The sequence below is a fragment of the Podarcis raffonei genome, chromosome 15, assembly GCF_027172205.1.
Source record: "Podarcis raffonei isolate rPodRaf1 chromosome 15, rPodRaf1.pri, whole genome shotgun sequence".
NCBI classification, from domain to species: domain Eukaryota; kingdom Metazoa; phylum Chordata; class Lepidosauria; order Squamata; family Lacertidae; genus Podarcis; species Podarcis raffonei.
In genome coordinates, this window is record NC_070616.1 from 6122574 (window position 1) to 6141789 (window position 19216).

Consider the following 19216-nt stretch of genomic DNA (forward strand, 5'->3'; position numbering starts at 1 on the left):
CGCCCAGATAGCTTTGTGGGCCGAGCAGGGATTTACACCATTTTCGTTTCCACAACCCTGTAATCCAAGGGAGACTGGTGTAATAGGTTCCTCAGTGAGCTTTGGGTCCGGGTTCCATCGTCACAGCCTTGCCAGGTGGGCTGGTCTGAGAGCGGCTGGCTCAAGGCCACCATCAGCCAAAGAGCTTCCTGCTGCCGAGTTCGACTTCAAACCATTTTTGTCCTCTCGCACAACCCTGCGCAATAGGTCAGCCTGAGAGAGATTGTGAGTGGCAACACCCGTCACCCCGTGAGCTTAATGGCCAAACCATTTCGGCCTCCCAAAAACCCTGTAAAGCAGTCTGACTCATCCTCCTCAGGGTGGCCATTTGAACCCAGGTCTTCCTAGTCCTATTTCCCCACACTATATTATTATTATTATTTCTCCACGGTGGTGTACATGGTTCTCCCCTCCACCATTTTTTCCTTGCACAACAACCCGGCCAGGTAGGTGAGGCTGAGCGGACAGTGGTTGCCCTGAGGAGTCAGACTAAAACCACGACAGAAACCTTTACTGTATTGGGTTTTGAGAGTGAGTTTTTACTGACTGGCTTCTGTGGAGTGGGAAAAGCAAAAACTGGGCCCTCGTCACGTTTGGAAGTTTTGGGGGCGAACTGAGGGCAAAATGGCTCTCCTTTTCCCCGCGCGCGAACTATTTCGCCAGGCGGAGGGAGCCGTTTATTGATCACGTGGCCTTTCACCTCCTTTTCCCGGCGTTCTCAGCGGAGGCTATTTGTGACAAGCGGAGGAGGAGGAAGAGGGATGGGCTTCTTGATATAGATCTATGTTTTCTCCCTCCTTCCCCCCTCCCTCTCTCTCTCATAACGCCTTTCTTTCTACTCGCGCATGCGCGAGAAGCCGCCAGACGGATCCTTCCCTGTTTCTCTTTCTCTAGGGGTGAGGGAAGCGCGCCCGCCTCTCCCCTCCCCTCAGCTGCGTGCCGAGGAGCGCGAGGCGGAGGAAGGATTTAAAATACGGGGTGGGGAGAGAGGAAAGGGGCGGAGCGTACATAATAAAACGCCGAGAGAGAGCCATGGTGGGCGGAGCCAAAGGGCGAGCGAAACGGCCGTGCGCTGAATTAGGGAGGGGAGGAGGAGGAGCTCGGCCAAGCAGTTAATCTGAGAGGAAGGTGGTGGCGGAGGGGGGGAGTGGGCGGGGTTGAGGAGATGAAGGGTGGAGTGTGGGCGGGGTTAGGAGAGTAAGGGGCGGGGCAAACCGAGCGGTTGGTTGGGGGCGGCGGGTGGGGAAGAAGGGAGGGCTGGCCGGCCTTTTTCCCTGCCTCTCGCGAGAGGAGGAGGAGCTAAAGCCGGACGAGGAGGCCCGAGGTCTGCTGTAGCAGCGCTCCTGAAAGGGGTGGGCGAAGGAAGGAAGGGAAGAGAGACCGGCCAAAAAACTGCCCGTCCCTTTTGAGGTTTGTGCGCACATGCCAGTCCCGGCTGCGACAGGGGCAGCAGAGCCTCAGCCAATAGCAAAAGTGGGTTGGGGGTGGGAGGCATGGTAAATTTGCATATAGGTGTGGAGCCCGACAAGGAAATTTGGAGAGGGGTATTTGATTTTTTTCTCTCCCTTACACCTTAGTTAGCCCCCTCCTCATTTATTCCCTTCTTAGAAGGATTAATTCTTCCTGTAGATTTATTTCCTTTCTACTCGCCCCCCCCCAAAAGGTTCTCCAGAATCTCTTAGGGGTTAAGGCTTGAGATCGTGAAGGATAGACCTTGAGCAGGCTTTTTTTGTTGTTGCTTTAATTATTTCCTTCTAACGTCTTCAGGGTGCATGGCGGTTTGCAAGCTGCAGAGCAACAGGTCCTTGCCCCGAGGTGCTTGCATTTGGAAAGATTTTTTTAAAAAATCGACATCAGAGGGAGTGGGTGAAAGTGGCTTTAAGGAGGTTGAAGGGACTGAAGCAGAAAAGCAAAAAAGGGAGTTGGCTGATAGGATGAACCCCACTCTTTCTCCCTTATTAAGGAAAGACTCTCCTGCAGTTGGTTTGACGGGATGAGGGTGAAGATAAGGAGGATTTATTCAAATGTGATGGTGGGAATTTTAAAATTTGGCGCGTTGGATGGGTGCATAGATGTGCATACATCTATATGTGCATGAAGCTTGTGGATAACTGTAGAATGGCAGCAATTCTGCCCCACCCCAAAGAACACCCATCTTTTTCTGATTCCCCCGTTTCTTTTACATGCCTGCATTGGTTGGTATCGCAGAAATGCCTGTGCAAGCTTGAGTGGGAGCTTCAGTCAATCCTGGTGCCTTGATTAACATATCTGTATGTGGTATTTGCATAGCACAGGTTTTCATTAGGTGTTGGTTTGAACCCTCTTGATTGTAGATTTTAATTGTAGGTTTTAAAATACTATGTGTGACAAGGGCTTGACTCTGTACCTGAGGCAGGCTATTTGTTTGTAAAGAGGAATTATTCAATGCATTGGGTGAACAGTTTAAACCTGCATATTTCTTAGCTGGAAAACTGCTGCTAGTTAGTGTACAGTTCTGGGCTAGATGGGCCCTCAGTCTGACTCTGTATAAGGCAACTTTTTGTATTGTGGTAGTCGTGGTCACAGTATTTCACTGTATCATTTTTGAAGGTGGCATAGAGCTAAGGAGCATATGCTTTCTTGGGGTTGTATCTAAAGCTAGTCCTACTCAGAGTAGACCCATCACAGATAACATACAGAACTAACTAGGGTTTGTTAATTTAAATGGGTCTTACTCAGAGTAAAACTGAGTTTTATGCAACCCTTGGTCTTGAGGTAGTATGTCTCTAAATCAGTGTTTCTCAAACTTGGGTTCCTAGCTGTTGTTGGACTAAAACTCGTATCATCCCTGGCCAGTGGTCATACAAATCCTCAAATTACGGTATTTGAGGGGTTTTCCTGCGTTCTCCTTTGGCTCAGTGAATTTGGGCTGATGGAAGAGGTCTCTGCTCCCTTGCTAGGAGCCATAAGCATCGCAGGAAATAAGTTTTAGGAACATCCTTGCAAACGAAGGCTGAACTGTTCTTTGATAAACTTCCTCTTCATACCTGGTGTGTCCACTGCTCTGGCTTTTAACAGCCAAGCCTTTTGGAAGGTGCCATTCTGTGTGTTGCGTTTCAGCCCTTTGTTATTTACTACTGTTACTAAGGGTGATCTGCAATGTGGATGAGCATCAGGGAGCCTGCAAAGCTCCCTCTTTCCTAGTCAAGCCAGTGATAAAACGAAGGTTACTGAAATAATGGGTGCCTGTTTTCTTGTGCTGACACCTTTGTGGAAGAAGGGCATTGCTTGCCCGCTATCAAAATAAAGCCTCACAATGCTATTGCCAAAGATTTAAGGTTTAATAGACATGACTAACTAGCTTTATTTTGTTGGATTCAACATAGATTGATTTATTTCAGCTATTTATATACTGCTTAATCCTCAGAGCATCTTGAGGGGTATACAGTGATTTTACAGAAATATACACTCTGTGTGTGTGTGTATATATATATATATATATATATATATATATATATATAATAATAATAATATTTTAATTGTTCAATTGTACATACTGCATTTTTACTGTATATTTCTTTTGTAATAGCATTAACACTGTTCACTGCTTTGTAGGCTTTTCTAATGCAAGCCCTACTCTGCTTTGAGCCATTGAAAATAATGGACAATGCTAACTTGGGTTGATTAATTTCAGTGGGTGTGCTCTTGAGTAAAAAGTGGCTGGATACAACCCTATCATAAACAAACTATGCCATACCAAAATTAATAAAAACAGGAGATGGGAGTAAATACGTCTACTCTTTCTCTGACCTACACTTCAATGTTTTTGTCCCCCAGTGACCCACCCCCCTTTCACAAACTCCAATATCCCACTTTTGGTGTCGTTTTCTGGCTTAGACGTATTAATGAGCTCTTAGATTTTCCAGAAATTCCTAGACCTGACAGTTCACTGGCTGTAAGAATAGAAAGCAGAAGCCCTTTTTTTTGGGCGGGGGAATCCAGGGTAAAACTCTGTGAAGTGTCCTTTTCTTCCTCCCCCTGCCCCCCTGCCCCAAGCGGCCTTTGCATTTTATTGGGGGCACTCTCATTCAGAGGATCTCCCCATGCCGAATCATCCAATGCGGCAAGGCAGGCTGAGTTTCCCTCTTGTGGTGAAAGTGCGGTGGCGAAACCAGAGCTTGCATTTACTTGCCTGGGGTTTGGCTGTTTTCAGGCTGGGAGCTGGGAGGAAGAAGCAAGAGTAGCGGCGTCGGCAGAGATGGCGCGGCTGGTGGCAGTTTGCAGGGACGGCGAGGAAGAATTCCCCTTCGAGAGGCGACAGATCCCCCTCTACATCGATGACACCCTGACGGTAAGCAGCGGTTGGGCAAGTTGGGCTGTGCGCTGGGTGCACGGAGGAATTGCAACATACCGAGGCAGTATTTTGCAATGCCTAGGCGAGCTCTCTCTCTCTCGCACCCCCCTCCCGCTCCACTCCACCGCCCTCCCCGGGCTCTAGAAAGGCCTCAGCCCCGCCTTGGAGTTCTCCCAGGACAGTAATTGGTGCGCTTTGCTGCACACACTGTTGCATCAATTGTGCACAGTGCGCTTTCCCCCTTAACCATGTCTCTGACACACGCGCATGCAGGGGAAGGGGGGGGAGAGAGAGCCACACACACATACACACAGACGGCCTAACCAGAAGATAGTCGTAGCCATTTTGGAACCTAGGTGTCTGCAAAGAAGCGGGAGGCCTCTGGTGGTTTTGCCTGACGCCTGAAAGGCGAAAAGGTTTCTGTGCTTCTTACGTGACTCAGGCTGTCACTCAGGCTGTCTCCGTCCCAAAATCAGTTCGTGAACTTTCCAGGATTCGGTTGCAGTGGCCGTGCTCCGTGCAGTTGTGTGGCTTGAGGTTTTGTGTGTGTAGCTATTGTGTGGTGTTCTTTAAAAAACAACAATGCACTGTGCAGCTGAAAAGGATTTCCTCCTAGCATTACTCTTGCTCTTATTTTTTGCATTTGTACCCCACCTTTCTCTCCGAAGAGCTCGAGGTGGCATGCACAGTTCCCTCTCTCCTCATGTAACCCCCACAACAACCCTGTGAGGTGGGTTAGCTAACCCAAGGTGCTCCAGTGAGCTTCATGGCCTAGTAGAGATTTGAACCTTGGCTCCGCAGGTCCTAACCTCTGCACTGCACTGACTCTTGAAATGGTGCAAGAAGCATTTTGGATATATTACTCATATTTATGTAAGGAGCTTAGTGACCTGACATGCATTTCAGGACTGTTTGGGGGAGAGGAAGTGGTATGAGATGATCCAAATTCTGTGACAGCAAAAACTACAGCTCCCACCTCCAGAGAGAAAGTCTGTCTTATTCTGCAGCCTTTGGTTTGATATCCCAAAGATGGACGTGTGTCTGGCACTTGGGGCCTGACGCTTGGCTTATCCACTGTCAGAGGGAGGTTTGGTTAGGAAAGACCAAACTCTCCCACCATATTCTCAGTGCCAAATACAAACTACTTGCGATTATGGGAGTCTTGATTTTTGAGTAAGCTGAAATCAGCTTCCAAAAAAATGTAAGCTTCTAAAAGATGCTCAGGCTCCGATTTTGGTGAACCTCCACCAAGAGGAAGTTACCCAGGAAAAGGAAATCACTGGGCAGCTTCTAAGATTACAACTCAGCATCCCATGGCGGTCCCTGGTGATGTGGTTTAAGAATGTAGGAGGAGCCCTGCTGAGTCAGGCCAATGGCCCGTCTTGTCCAGCATGCTGTTCAAACCAGATAACCACACGCAGGACCTGAGTGCAACATCACTACTCTCCCACCTGTGATTCCCAGCAGCTTTTCTTCTGGACCTGGCATGCTGGAGAGAGCACCAAGCCATTGTGGCTTAATAGCCTTCAGCTCCATGAATGCCACTATCCTTTGGCACTCTATGAGCCAGGTCCTCTTTCCTGGTTTAACCTGGACAACTGGACGGCACCTTTTAATAACAAATTTTCATTTGTGCGTGTCATGCTGAAATTCCTTCTTCTACACCACTGCTGCAAGATGTAGCTGTGTCCTCATACACATCGCTTCCCCCCCCCAATAAGAAGCAGATGTGCCCGCAGCCTGGACCTCACCGGAGGCCTCATTCTGCACAGGGAGCTTCCTTCCTCTTCCCGTATGCAGATTATGTCATAATATGTTTGGATCCAGTATTTCATCCGATCGCTGCAGACAGGCTTAATGGAGTGATGATTAAGGCTATGTATACGCTACACCTTTAACATTCTTTCCCTCTAAGAATTCTGGGCACTCTAGTGTACCACTCCCCGAGTTACAGTGCCCAGCAACCCTTAACAAACTATGGTGCCCCTAATTATTTGAGGAAAAGAACGGTCTTCAAACAGGCTTTGGAGACATAGCATGTACAGTGGTACTTCTGGTTACGAACTTAATTTGTTCTGGAGGTCCGTTCTTAAGCTGAAACCGTTCTTATCCTGAGGCACGCTTTTGCTAATGGGGCCTCCCACTGTGCGCACACCTCTGTCGTGCGATTTCCGTTTGCATCCTGCGGCAAAGTTTGCAACCAGGAGCAGCTACTTCCGGGTTAGCGGAGTTCGTAACCCGAAGCGTTTGTAACCCGAAGCATTCGTAAACAGAAGTACCACTGTATACAGCCTTACAAAGCTGCAATCCTAAACACCCTTAATTGGGTAGGGCATAAGACCCCATTAGACACAGTCAGTGTTAGAAATTAGCCAGGCGCCAAGTGTGTTTTGCTACTGGCCTGGGTCCAGTTGCCACTACATGGAGATTTCTGGGCGACCACAGTTGAAAAACCTCTGCCTTAGTCCATAGTTAACACCGTTTCTATTTCCACAGTATGTGTTTCTCCATCCTGGATACTGGGACAAGTGAATTGTTGTAAGAGCAAGCTACAGTCAAGCAATGTAGTTGAGATCATAGAATCATAGAATTGTAGTGTTGTAAGGTACCCCTGGGGGTCCTCTAGTCCCCCCCCCCGGGCAAATAAACATTCCGTTGTGGCGACCGTAACCTAGCTTATATATTAGAGTTTCTAACACTGGGCACAGAGGCATATTTAACTTCCCAGCAAAAAATGGCTAGGATTTCACTGTACTTTAATAACTCTTTGAGATGTCTAACATCTCAAAAGGTGCTGAAATGGGTCACTGTGTGTCCTGCAATGTGGTTACCAGTTGCGGGCCTTAGATTTGGGGACTCGGCGCTATGGCTAGGTGTCTGCTGTAGCCCCAAGCTCAGGTGAGGCATGTTACATTTTGGTGGAAGGATTTGTATGAAATGAACCATTTTAACTGGTTCCCACTGAACTGACAGCCGCCTCTTGATCTAAGAACTCTCTTACATTTGAGACTTAAAAGCTTGGTCTAACACACCTGCAGAGCCCCAAGCTGGGGACACCCTGATGAATGTGTCACGTCAGAAGCTGGCTGTGAAAGCTTCCCTTTTGTTCCGCTGCCTCTGTGCCTCCAGCTTCTCCCTTCCCACAGCTGCCTGGACTTGGACAGTGGCAGCCGTGCAAATCCATACTATTTGCCACGTTCCAAATATATTTGGTAGTTGTCAACAGTCAGCACGTACCAGGATTAATTTGTGGCCCACTGGAAACATGAGCAGAGCAGGACGTGTGTGTGGCGGGGGGAACACACTTCCGGGTTGCAAAACTTTGTTGCCTGGTCACCTGGAGGTGCTGCTTGGGTGCCCTAGGTGAGCAGCAGCTTGCAAGCTGGCTAGAATTGTGGGCAGGGGCTGGTGCCAGTCGATGTAGACCAGAAGCATCGCGCACCAGGTATTTTGGACAGCAGCTCCCATAATCCCTGACTGTAGGTCATGTTGGCTGGGAATGATGGGAGTTGTAGTTCAGCAACATCTGGAGGGCTCTCCCAATACCTGAGAACCTGGACATGCCAGGATTTGAACTTGGGGCTGCTCTGCTGCTGAGCTGTGTCCTCTTCCCTTTGCATGAGTGTTGCTCAGTTTCTGTGTCAAGGCTCATATCCTTTCCTTTGATATAGTTACTTTGATATAGTGATGGGTTACTATAGTGCAGAGCTAGTCCCCTTCCCTCTATGCAGTGTTAGAAATTACCCAGGTGCCAGGTGCGTTTTGCGACTGGCGCAGGTCCAATTGCGACCACATGGAGATCTCTAGATGTCAGGTTGTTGACCAACATTTCCATCTAACTGGCCCCTCCAGCTTTCTTAAGCAGGTAAACAGGAGAGCTTATTTATCGCATTTATACCACACCTTTCCTCCCTGCATCAACCCAGTGAGGTAGGTTAAGAGGCTCTAACTGGCCCCAGGTCACTCAATGAGCTTCATGACTGAGGGGATTTGAACCCTGATCTCCCATGTCCTGGTCAGACCCTAACCACTACACCACACTGGCTTCCTAGAGCACTTCTGCTATGGGTCAACTCTATAAATTAAGTAGGCAAATAAATATGGGGAAAGCCAAAAGTCACTTATAGAAGGATCTGAAATATTTTCCTTGAAGCTTGAATTTGTATTCTTTGATGTGTTGTAAACTGTTGCTCTGGTTCGCCAGAAGCGGCTTAGTCATGCTGGTCACATGATCCGGAAGCTGTACGCTGGCTCCCTCGGCCAGTAAAGCGAGATGAGCGGCGCAACCCCAGAGTCGTCCGCGACTGGACCTAACTGTCAGGGGTCCCTTTACCTTTACCTTTAAACCGCTTGAGATTTTTTCTTTAAAATATAAAGCAGTATAAAGGTAAAGGTACCCCTGTCTATTAGGTCCAGTCGTGGACGACTCTGGGGTTGCGTGCTCATCTCGCTCTCTAGGCCGAGGGAGCCTGCATTTGTCTGCACACAGCTTCCGGGTCATGTGGCCAGCATGACTATGCCTCTTCTGGTGAACCAGAGCAGCGCACGGAAACGCTAGTATAGCACGGGAAGCTAGTATAGAAGTGAAATCAGTAATAATAATAGTGCAGTGGTACCTCGGGTTAAGTTCTTAATTCGTTCCAGAGGTCCATTCTTAACCTGAAACTGTTCTTAACCTGAAGCACCACTTTAGCTAATGGGGCCTCCTGTTGCTGCCGCACCGCCGGAGCACGATTTCTGTTCTCATCCTGAAGCAAAGTTCTTACCCTGAAGCACTATTTCTGGGTTAGCGGAGTCTGTAACCTGAAGCGTATGTAACCTGAGGTACCACTGTAATAATAATAATAAATTAAATAAATTAATATCATTGGAAAAAAGGCACCTAGGCATTCCATTGTGGCAACTGTTACCTAGGTTTAAGGTGCCATTTGGCAATTAGCTTATATACCTGAGTTTCTAACACGGTCTGTTTGGAAGAGCTGTCCCCACCTACTTTTAAATACTTCTCTGTACTGTACGTCGCATATGGCTAGAGAAAGGGTTAAGCAGATATTTTAGAAAAGCTCCCATCATTCCTGGCCCGTTGCCACATTGGCTGGGGCTGAGTTGGGAACCCCCAACAACATCTGGGTGCTGGTGGTAACAGGTTCCCCAACTGCAAAGTTTAAAGGACAGAAAAGATCCTTGCAAATATCAAAGGAGTCTGTGTTTGTGCTCATAAGGCAGTGGGAATGTTGGATTGGACCAAAGTTCACTCCTTTGCCTTCTGGGAGCATGAGTCATTCTTCTCTTCTCAGTGACCTCTGACCTTCTGAAGGATCAAGGCTGCCACTTGCAAGATAAGGCTTTTTGTGGTTGGCTTCGAAGAGGGAGATCTGGGGTGGAGTTGGGGGTTGGTAAGGTGTGCTCCTCGCCTTCCATAAATTCATTCTGGGGATTTCTTCCCCTTGCCCTCCAAACACTGAGTGGCTTTCCACATAAGCCAGATATTCAATAAACACACAAGCAGTGAATCTAGAGAGTAGCATAAAAACAGCAATATATATATATTTATTTTATTTTAAGAAACCAGATTAGATGAGAAGCTCTGGGGACATAAAATGGTCTTTGACTTTGTGATGAAAAATGAAACCAAATAGGGAGAAGCACATCTCTCCATTTCGGTTTCTTCTTCTTCCAGTCTTAAATTCAGCTCTCCAGAATTTCACATCAGTTTGAGGTTGTTGTTTTTTTAAGATCTTCATGAAAATGGCTATGAAAATTCTTCAACGTTTGTGTCTGAATTTCTAATGCACATGTCTTCGTATGCAACTTTGCTGAATATTCCAATTTTTGCAAGCTGTTCCCCCCCTACAATGTATTTTTGTACATTAATTTCACCAATATGTGCGTTTAAAAATGTACACCTGACCTACCATGTGCATTTTTGTGCATGTGACTTGGTTGGGGAACTGCATTGCAATATTTGGTGAATTGGCAAATTGTGATGGATAGCTGAGTTTGTGCAAATTAGGTAGAGTCTCATTTAGATTCAAACCAGGTCAAATTTATCTCCCATCGCCTCAAGGTAGGCATCCGGGGGGCAGGATCTCATTTGGAAGTTGGTTCCAACATCAAGGTGCCACTACTGAAATGGTTCTTCTCCCAGATAACCACCCAGTGCACTTCAGAGGACAGTGGCACCACAGAGAGGAGAAGGCAATGGAAGTAGGAGACTCTAGTCCAGTTTGCTGCGTGTGTGCCCAAGAGGCCTCTGTTGTTCCTTCTAATTTGGACCTGGGATATTGGTTTGGTTTTGCTCCCATGAAACCACGTTGCAGAACAAACCTTTACTTATAGATCATGGTTTGTTAAGAGCAGATGAAAACCACAGCCCTTGGTTCAGGCAGGTTGCTAAGTTGGAAATTGGGTCCCAGTGTGAATGGGGAGGATGAAGTGGGCACAGTTTTGCTTATGCTCAGTAAACCATGGTTTGCGGCTTACTGTGATGTGTGAACTTTGAGCGAAATAACTTGGGATGCTGTGAAATCCAGAAGGACAAATGCTAAGAATATTTTTGCACGCTCAGAATCGAGGCAGGGCTGTTTCGGATGTGGGCATGTGCTGTAGTGGCATGAAACCGTGCAGGGTGGTAATTAAAAGTGATATTTCACAGGGCAGGAGCTCAGACAGTGACTAGTTGTCACTGTTATGCCACAGTTGCGAAGCACATGGAATGCTGTCTGCGTAGGGTAACTTTTGGACCTCTTTGAACAACTGCCGAGCCAAAGTACACAGAGAAGAGAAAATGAAACAGAACTCATTTTTAGCTAGGCTAGTTTAACGCTACTTATAGTTACATAGAATAAAGAATTGTATACTTGGAAGGGAACCAAGGGTCATCTAGTCCAACCCCTTGCAATGCAGGAATCACAGCTGATTAATCCCTGACAGGTGACCATCAAACCTTTCTTTAAAAACCTCCAGTGAAGGGGAGCCCACCACCTTCTGAGTTAGTCCCTTCCCCTTTTGAACAGCTCTTACCATCCAAAAGTTCTTTCTAAGCTTGAATTGGAATCTCCTTTGTAGCAATCTGAATCCATTCATTTGGGTCCTACCCTCTGGAGCAGCAGGAAACAAGCTTGCCCCCATCATCCATGTGACAGCCTGTCAGATTTTTGAACATGGCTATCATGATTTTTGTTTGGAAAATGAAAATAACAAAGCCAGGCCGCTTTGCTTTCACCTGTTACACCTCAAAGGGGCCACCAGACATTCCACTGAAGAGAAATGTGTTAAAGGTGTTAACTGAATTGCAGGTTTTTTATTTTTAAGTGCTCAAGCTTGAAGCTAGATCTTAACTTGGTGAAATCCCCCCCCCAAAAAAAGAACCCCCACATGCACCTTATTAAAAAGCAATTTGATTCTTTCTGGTTCTGTAGTTCTGGTTCTCAAGAGCCACCTGTGCAGAACTGGCTTTGAGATGTGTGTTTTCATTAATGACACCCCCAGCTCCAGTTCAGAAGTTCCTGGGGGTTTCCTTTGAAAGGCGACGGGGAAATGAAAGTGTGCCAGATCCATAAGGCAGACTGTGTTACCATCCAAATTAAGGCAGAAGGGGGTGGAGGGTCCTTGGAAAAGGGAGACACAGTTGTACCTTCTTTGTTCAGGACTTCTGTAGTCCAAACTTCTGATATGCGGAAGCCTTCTTCACACACTCACTGCTGGAGTAGGATGCTCCTGCACACTCTTCCAGCTTGTGTTTGCCAAGAGCTCAAAAGCGAGAGATTCTCAGGGGATGCCCGTTTCCCTGCCTCACAAGGCAGACCTGCCAGCCCTTGTTGGGTGTAGATTTACCAAGTAGGAATCAAATCCGGAAGTGTCACAAAGCGCTGTGCCAATTAGTGTAAATCTGCAGGGTAGTCCTTGTTCCCAGCCGTCCGTCCCCCCTCACGCAAGGCTACAGGAGTAGAAAACATTGTACCTTGGAGTCACTTGTTTTTAATTAATGCGCTCCTAAATTGGCACTTTGGGAGAATTGGCTTCTCCCCCACCATTAAGCTGTCACACGTGCGTGATTCCCGCTCTGTAATTTTGTTGCTGTAATTAAGCCGTTGGATCACTTACTCTTGCGTGGCGTTTGGAGGCTGCTGACTACTTAGGAATTGCACAAGCCCTTTGATAAGCAGAAGGACTGCAGCTTAGGGGGTAGAGCACCTGCTGCGCATGCAAAAGCTTCCGGGTTCAATCCCCAGCATCTCCAGGTTGTGCTAAAGAAAGACTCCCTGCCTACAGCCCTGGAGAGCCACTGCCAGTCAGTGTTGACAGTACTGAGCTAGATGGACCAATGGTCTGACTTGGTATAAGGCAGTTTCCATTGTTCCTGTTTAACTGGCTGGCTAAACCAGATGAGAGTAGCTGATGGGTCTCAAACCCTTGGTGAGTTAGGGACTTCCCCTGCATGCGAAGACAGGTTCTGGCTGGTGGAGCAGATAAGACCCAACAGTCAAGACTGAAGGCAGTTTCTGCATGTGCTATAGCGGGAAGTGGGGGGCAGATGGGGCTCATCCACCTGGGAAGGTAGCCCATCTAGGAGATGAAAAACTCTGCTCCTAAATCTCCGCTGCCTCGTGGGACATCTTTGGGAGAAGAAATGACTATGGAGTAAACCCTCCACAGATTGGGAGCAGAATCCCTAAGATGGTTGGATGGAACTTTGTATGCCTCTTTCCGGCAACTCCTGCAGCCAAGTGGTGCCAGACATATTGCTCTGCTTCCCTTTGGACCACATCAGCAAGGCTGAGGGGTGTCTTGTCATCTGGGCAGCCCAGGACCTCCATACATAGTGCCCAGGCTTGCACCCCAGAGAGGTCACTTTGGTGCTACAAATGCAGCATGACGGATCTTCACAGCCACAGCAGCTGCTGTGATTCTCCAGCAGTTTGACTTCACCCCCACAGGCACGCTCCACTATCTTTCAAGACAGGCGGATACCAGTGTCCTTAATGCTGAACCGTGAGGACTGAACCTGGTTAGGAACAAGTTGCAGCGCAATCGGAGGGCATCTGCTTTGCATGCAGAAGGTCCCACCTTCTGTCCCCAGAATTGACAAGGCTGAGAATGTCCCCAGTCTGAAACCCCGGAGAGCTGCCTCCAGTCAGTGTAGACCAGAGTTCTTTGGGTAGGACTACACCTCCCATCATCCTTAGCCAGTGTAGCCAATGATTGGGGATGATGGAAGCTGTGGTCCGACAGCACAACATCCTGAGCTAGATGGACCAGTGGGCTGACTCTGTGCAAGACTGCTGCCTACCTTTCTAGGAGCATAAATGCTGTCCAGTGCAGCAGATCTCTTGACATGGTGTAAAAATGATTACGAGTGAGGGGAGCTGTGTCTAAAGAATCTCTAGAAAGTGGGAACCAGGGGCAGATCTACACTTGTCGTTTATAATGTTAAAAATGCGTTGTTAAAATGTGACATCAGAGGGCGCTGCAGAGCAGCGAACCACCGGCAATGGAAAACCACTATTAAGCATTATAGAACGTGTTTTTAAAAGAAAACGTTTAGAAGGTCAGTGTAGATCCAGCCCAGGAGAAATCTGGGTGTGCTTTGAAGTGCAGTAGACCACTTCAGTTAGTGAGTTGGGACCTACCACAGGTTATGGCGTGATCCAAGGTGGGTAGCAACAAGAGCACTACCACCAGGCAGGTATATGGTAACATATTAGGAAATGGGTCCCCAAATGCATGTTTGGCTAAAAGGTGGGTCCTAAGTCTGATAAGACTGCTGCAATAGATGGTCGGACTTTGAAAATAACTTTTGCTTAAAATCAAGATCATTGCTAAATGCACTATTCCATTTCATCTCAAGTTTGGGCTTTTTCACACTGCTTACAACTTTTTCTGGGGTTTTTTCCCCCTGCACCCCTCTGGTGGCATCTGGCTGGGTGTGTGACACCTGGAGGCCTCACTCCCGTGTCTTCTTTTTTCCTTGCAGATGGTGATGGAGTTTCCTGATAACGTGCTTAACCTTGATGGGCATCAGAACAGTGGGGCTCAGTTAAAGCAGTTCATCCAGGTAGGTTGCTGCCATGCACCTCGAAAGCCGAGCACCAAAATGTTCCCAGTAATGTGATTGCTCTCCTAAGATTTTTTTCATTTTTGTTTAAATTGTGCATTCGTTCGTTTGTTGCTTTATTGGACAAATGCCACGGCATGTTTAGTTACTTTGACCGCAGCAGCAGAAAAAAACCACAAAACATTTCTACCACGATTACGATTGTCATAACCACAACACCAAAACAAAGATTAAGAAAAGAAAAATATTTCTTTCACAATTGCAAACTTACTGTGTTACAGCCAGGGGGGTGTAAAAAAAAATCTTAGCTTGTGCTGATATTTTTAAAAACCCTATCCATTCTTTATTTTTCTTACTTAACCTTGAATTGTCTTTAGCAGCATGTGTGTTTCTAACACTAAAAAAAATAAGTTTAATCTCATTAAACATATCAAAACCACATGGAATGTTAGAGAGCTAAAAGTTGCTCAGTATAAGCAGAGGCCATACTTTCACAAATTTGTTCCATCTATATCCTGCTTCTTTTGATCTTAAACAATAAATTAATTTTGGCATTAAAGCTGATTGCCATGGCTTATTTATGTAGTCACTCCATAGAGGTAATTTTTGGATTTTCCAGAGTTCCATCGGGAGAGGGATTGCTTGTTAAACCCCTCTAGGAATTGTAGCTCCACGAGAGGACAGGAATTAGGGGTCTCCTAACAACTCTCAGTGCCTGTAACAAACTACAGTCCCCAGAATCCTTTGGGGGAAGCAACAGCTGTTGAAAGTGAGATGATACTGCTTTAAATGTATCATGTGGATGGGGCCCATGTCTCTTTACAAAAGGTGTTTCAACTGATCGCCCTTCTCGCTAATGGCAGTGAGTTTTTAGCATGCAAATGTACAAAAAAAAAGCAGTTTGTGAGGCAGGAGTAAAAGATAAAAACAAACAGGTCAGTTAAATGCAGAACAATATACTGAATAAAGAGAGGCTACAACAAAAAAAACACCTGTGCTCTTTTGTTTACTGTGGAGCCAAGGAGCTACATTTTTGAAGAGAGTGCAGCTTCAGTGTATAGAGTTCTGCATAGCAGTGTAGTGGTTAGTATCAGAGGGACCTGGCAGGCCAGGGTTCAAAATCCCCTCTTGACCATGAATCTCAGCTTGGTGACCTGGGGGTCAGCCACTCCCTCTCAGCCTGTCCTACCTTACTGGGATGTTGTGAGGATGACAAGGAGATGCAGAAGGAACCGAAGCAGCTACCCTGAGCTGCTTGGAGGAAAGGTGGGACGATATAAATGCAATAATGAAACAGAATAAATGTAACCAGGCCTTTACAAAAAGAGAGAGAAGAAGAACCTCATTTCTCTCTTTCTCCCTAGCGGCACAGCATGCTCAAGCAGCAGGACCTGAATATTGCCATGATGGTGACATCGCGCGAAGTCTTGAGTGCTCTCTCTCAGCTTGTCCCCTGCGTCGGCTGCCGCCGGAGCGTGGAGCGCCTCTTCTCTCAGCTCGTGGAGTCGGGGAACCCTGCCCTCGAACCCCTCACCGTCGGGTCCAAGGGAGTCCTCTCTGTCACTCCGAGCTGCATGAGGGATGCGAAGAAGCTCTACACGCTGTTCTACGTGCACGGGTACGCCGAAGGGGGCAGTGTGGCCGTCACTAGTTTGTGGGCTGGCTTAGGGCAGAATCACAGAATTGGGATCCCAAGGGTCATCTAGTCCAACCCCATGCAGTGCATAAATCCTGTTGCCCAACATGAGGATTGAACCCGTGACCCTAAGATTAAGAGTCTTATCTTGGAGTTCAGCTCCTATCATCCCTGGTCATTGACCCAACAGCTGCTTTCTAGGGCTGATGATGGAATAGAGTCCAGCAAGATCTGGAAGGCTGTTGATTCTCCACCCCTGGTGTAAAAGCAGATCACAGATGGAAGGAACTACTATTACTACTAACAACAATAATTTGTTGCTGTTACTAAGTTGTTATTAATTTATATGCCAGAATGGCTTCTCAGCAGTTTAAAACGGTAAATCCGATCTGTAATTAAAATACACAATAAACATTAATTAAACCCTTAATTAAAATAGGTAACAAAACAAGCAATTCAAAAGCCCGACAATCAAAACAGAACGATGAAACCAGAAGTTCATTTCCGGAGAGGGCTTTCCTAAAGAGGTGCGCCTGCAGGAGCCGGCAGAATCCCAATATTGATGGGGGTCAGGGACTCTCGTATTTCAGCAGGGCAGGCCTTATAGGACACTGGTGCTGCCAGTGAAAAAGCCCAGCTCCGCGTTACCACAAACCTTGTTAAAATAAACATGGGAGGAAGGAAATAAAATCCGCCAACAGTCTAATGTTTTTATAGGCTTTTGCTTTGCAGCCTTATAAAGTTTTAATTCGTGAGCAGCAGTAAAATGCTAATAAAAAGGTAAAGGGACCCCTGACTGTTGGGTCCAGTTGTGGTCGACTCTGGGGTTGCGGCGCTCATCTCGCTTTATTGGCTGAGGGAGCCGGCGCTGGTCCACAGACAGCTTCCGGGTCATGTGGCCAGCATGACATAAGCCGCTTCTGGTGAACCAGAGCAATGCACGGAAGCGCCGTTTACCTTCCCGCTGGAGCAGTACCTATTTATCTACTTGCACTTTGATGTGCTTTCGAACTGCTAGGTTGGCAGGAGCAGGGACCGAGCAACGGGAGCTCACCCCGTCGCGGGGATTTGAACCGCTCACCGTCTGATCGGCAAGTCCTAGGCTCTGTGGTTTAACCCACAGCGCCACCCGCGTCCCTAATACTAATACTAATGCTAATACTCAGCCGTAAATTAATTGCGCAGCGGGCTTCTGCAATATCTTCTATACCTCTCTGTGGCGTTTTTTTTTTTAAAGGTCCAAGTTAAATGAAATGATTGATGCGATTCCGAAAAGTAAGAAGAACAAGAGGTGCCAGCTGCACTCCTTGGACACACACAAACCCAAGCCCTTGGGGTAAGTTCTTTAGACGCAGCAGACACCAGGAAGGGGGCTCTTCCATGAGCAGGAGGGGTAGCACCTTCCCAGTCAAGTGGCTTTGTAAGCTGCTGGAAGCAGTGCAGTGAGGAATTCGGGTGGAAGAAGCTTGGCAGCTGAAATGTGCAAGGTTTAACACACAATTTAAGAACCATGCCCATACACGGATGCTCTGTTAAAGTACTCAGAATAGTTCTGGGACATCCTAAAAGTGCGGGTATGCAAAGCAAAGCAGTCTGTCTCCCTATATTGTAGCTTTATGTTGTGAACCGCTCCACGGATGGAGGGCCATGATACAAATTTAATAAATCATCCCACCTTCCAGCTTTTGGGTGGCAGGGTGGGGTAGAATTTATTAAATCATAATAAACCTAAGTAGAAGCTGCCCCCCTCCGGCAAATGTGACTCTAGAAAGACAAGCCTAGTCTGGTAGCCTGACTTGAGCTGTTTTGCTTACAAGTCATCCAAAATAAGAGTATAAAAGGAGCTCTGCTGAATCAGAGCAAAGTCTTGGGAAGAGTCCTGCTGGGGCCCATTTGGTCCTGCATCCTGTCTCCATAGTGGCCAACCAGATGCCTCTTCCGGGAAGCCCAAAACAGGACTGGAGTGCAGCAGCTCACTCCTCCCTGGTTGCGATTTCCAGTAACTGGTACTCTGAGGCGTATGGCCTCGCACAGTGGAGACAGAGCGTAGCCGCCGAGGCTGTTGCAGCAGACCTCAAATAACAGGCTCATGGAAAAGTAGGTCTTTGGTGTTTGTTCCACCTCCACTTCAAAAGTATCTTTTATTCAAATGGTGGTGGGGTTTTGTCCCCCCACCCAAATACCTCTATGGCGCTAGATCAGCCTCCCACAACCTGGTGCTCTTAGATTACAGTTCCTGGTGCTGGCTGGGACAGGTGAGATTGGCAATCCCAACCAAACACTGCTGTCCTGGCTGGGGCTATTGGCAGGTGTCCTCCAAGGCACCAAGTGTGTAAGGCTGCATTAGATCTTACGGTTTGCTCCTGGGTTGGAAGGAAATGATTCCATTCAATGTGGGGCTTTTAAATGAATGAGATTCCCTTGCTTTCCCCCAGTCCCCAAGAGCTGGGGCAAACTAACAACAACAACTATTATTATTATTATTATTTATTATTATTATTATTATTATTATTTTATTTATACCCTGCCCATCTGGCTGGGTTGCCCCAGCCACTCGGGGCAGTTTCGAACAGATATAAAAACATCAAATATTGAAAACTTCGCTATACAGGGCTGCCTTCAGGTGTCTGCTGGGAGGCCATTTCACAGGACGGGCGCCCCAACTGAGAAGGCCCTCTCCCTGGGGGTTATTATTATTATTTATTAGATTTATGTACTGTCCTTCATAACAAGATCTCAGGGTGGTTCACAGAGTAAAAATACCAAGTTAAAAACACATATTGCAGTGAGGGAAATGCTAGAAGGCCCTTGGAGTTGGATCTCAGTGTCCGGGCTGGATGATGGGGGTGAAGCCATTTAGGGCTTTCCGGGTCAGCCGTAGCAGCCCTTTGAATGGTGCTCCTAAGGGTCAGGAGAGTTGTTGTGCCCACTGACGTAGCCGCTAAATTCTTGTCTTAACACTGTGTGCTGCAGCGAAGGGAACGGTAGCGCCCTGAGTGCAGAGAAGTTAGGTGCAGATAAAAGAAGTAGTGAAGACGACAGGAAGGAGAGCAGGTGTAGGATCACTTTCTACTATGGACCTTTCCAAGGAGCAGCCAGGTAAAGGGAACCGGCGGCAGCTGGGCTCAGGGCGCGGCGTGTTCCCGTTGCC

General features: G+C 47.3%; 1 protein-coding gene across 5 annotated transcripts in view; it reads left to right on the top strand.

Annotated features, from left to right (window-relative positions):
- Positions 1-860: 860 nt before the first annotated feature.
- The window catches only part of GGNBP2 (gametogenetin binding protein 2), a 30925-nt gene continuing 12569 nt past the window's right edge, over positions 861-19216 (top strand). Inside the window, exons 1-6 of one of the 5 annotated variants that reach the window (XM_053367664.1) lie at positions 861-935; positions 4232-4369; positions 14349-14429; positions 15794-16047; positions 17303-17401; positions 19039-19164. In XM_053367664.1, coding sequence (XP_053223639.1) covers positions 885-935; positions 4232-4369; positions 14349-14429; positions 15794-16047; positions 17303-17401; positions 19039-19164 — 749 coding nt within the window. In that variant the 5' untranslated portion in view covers positions 861-884. Of the gene's footprint in view, positions 936-1303; positions 1450-4231; positions 4370-14348; positions 14430-15793; positions 16048-17302; positions 17402-19038; positions 19165-19216 lie in introns of those variants that run through there. The other 4 variants (XM_053367663.1, XM_053367665.1, XM_053367667.1 and 1 more) reach the window with 4 other exon arrangements.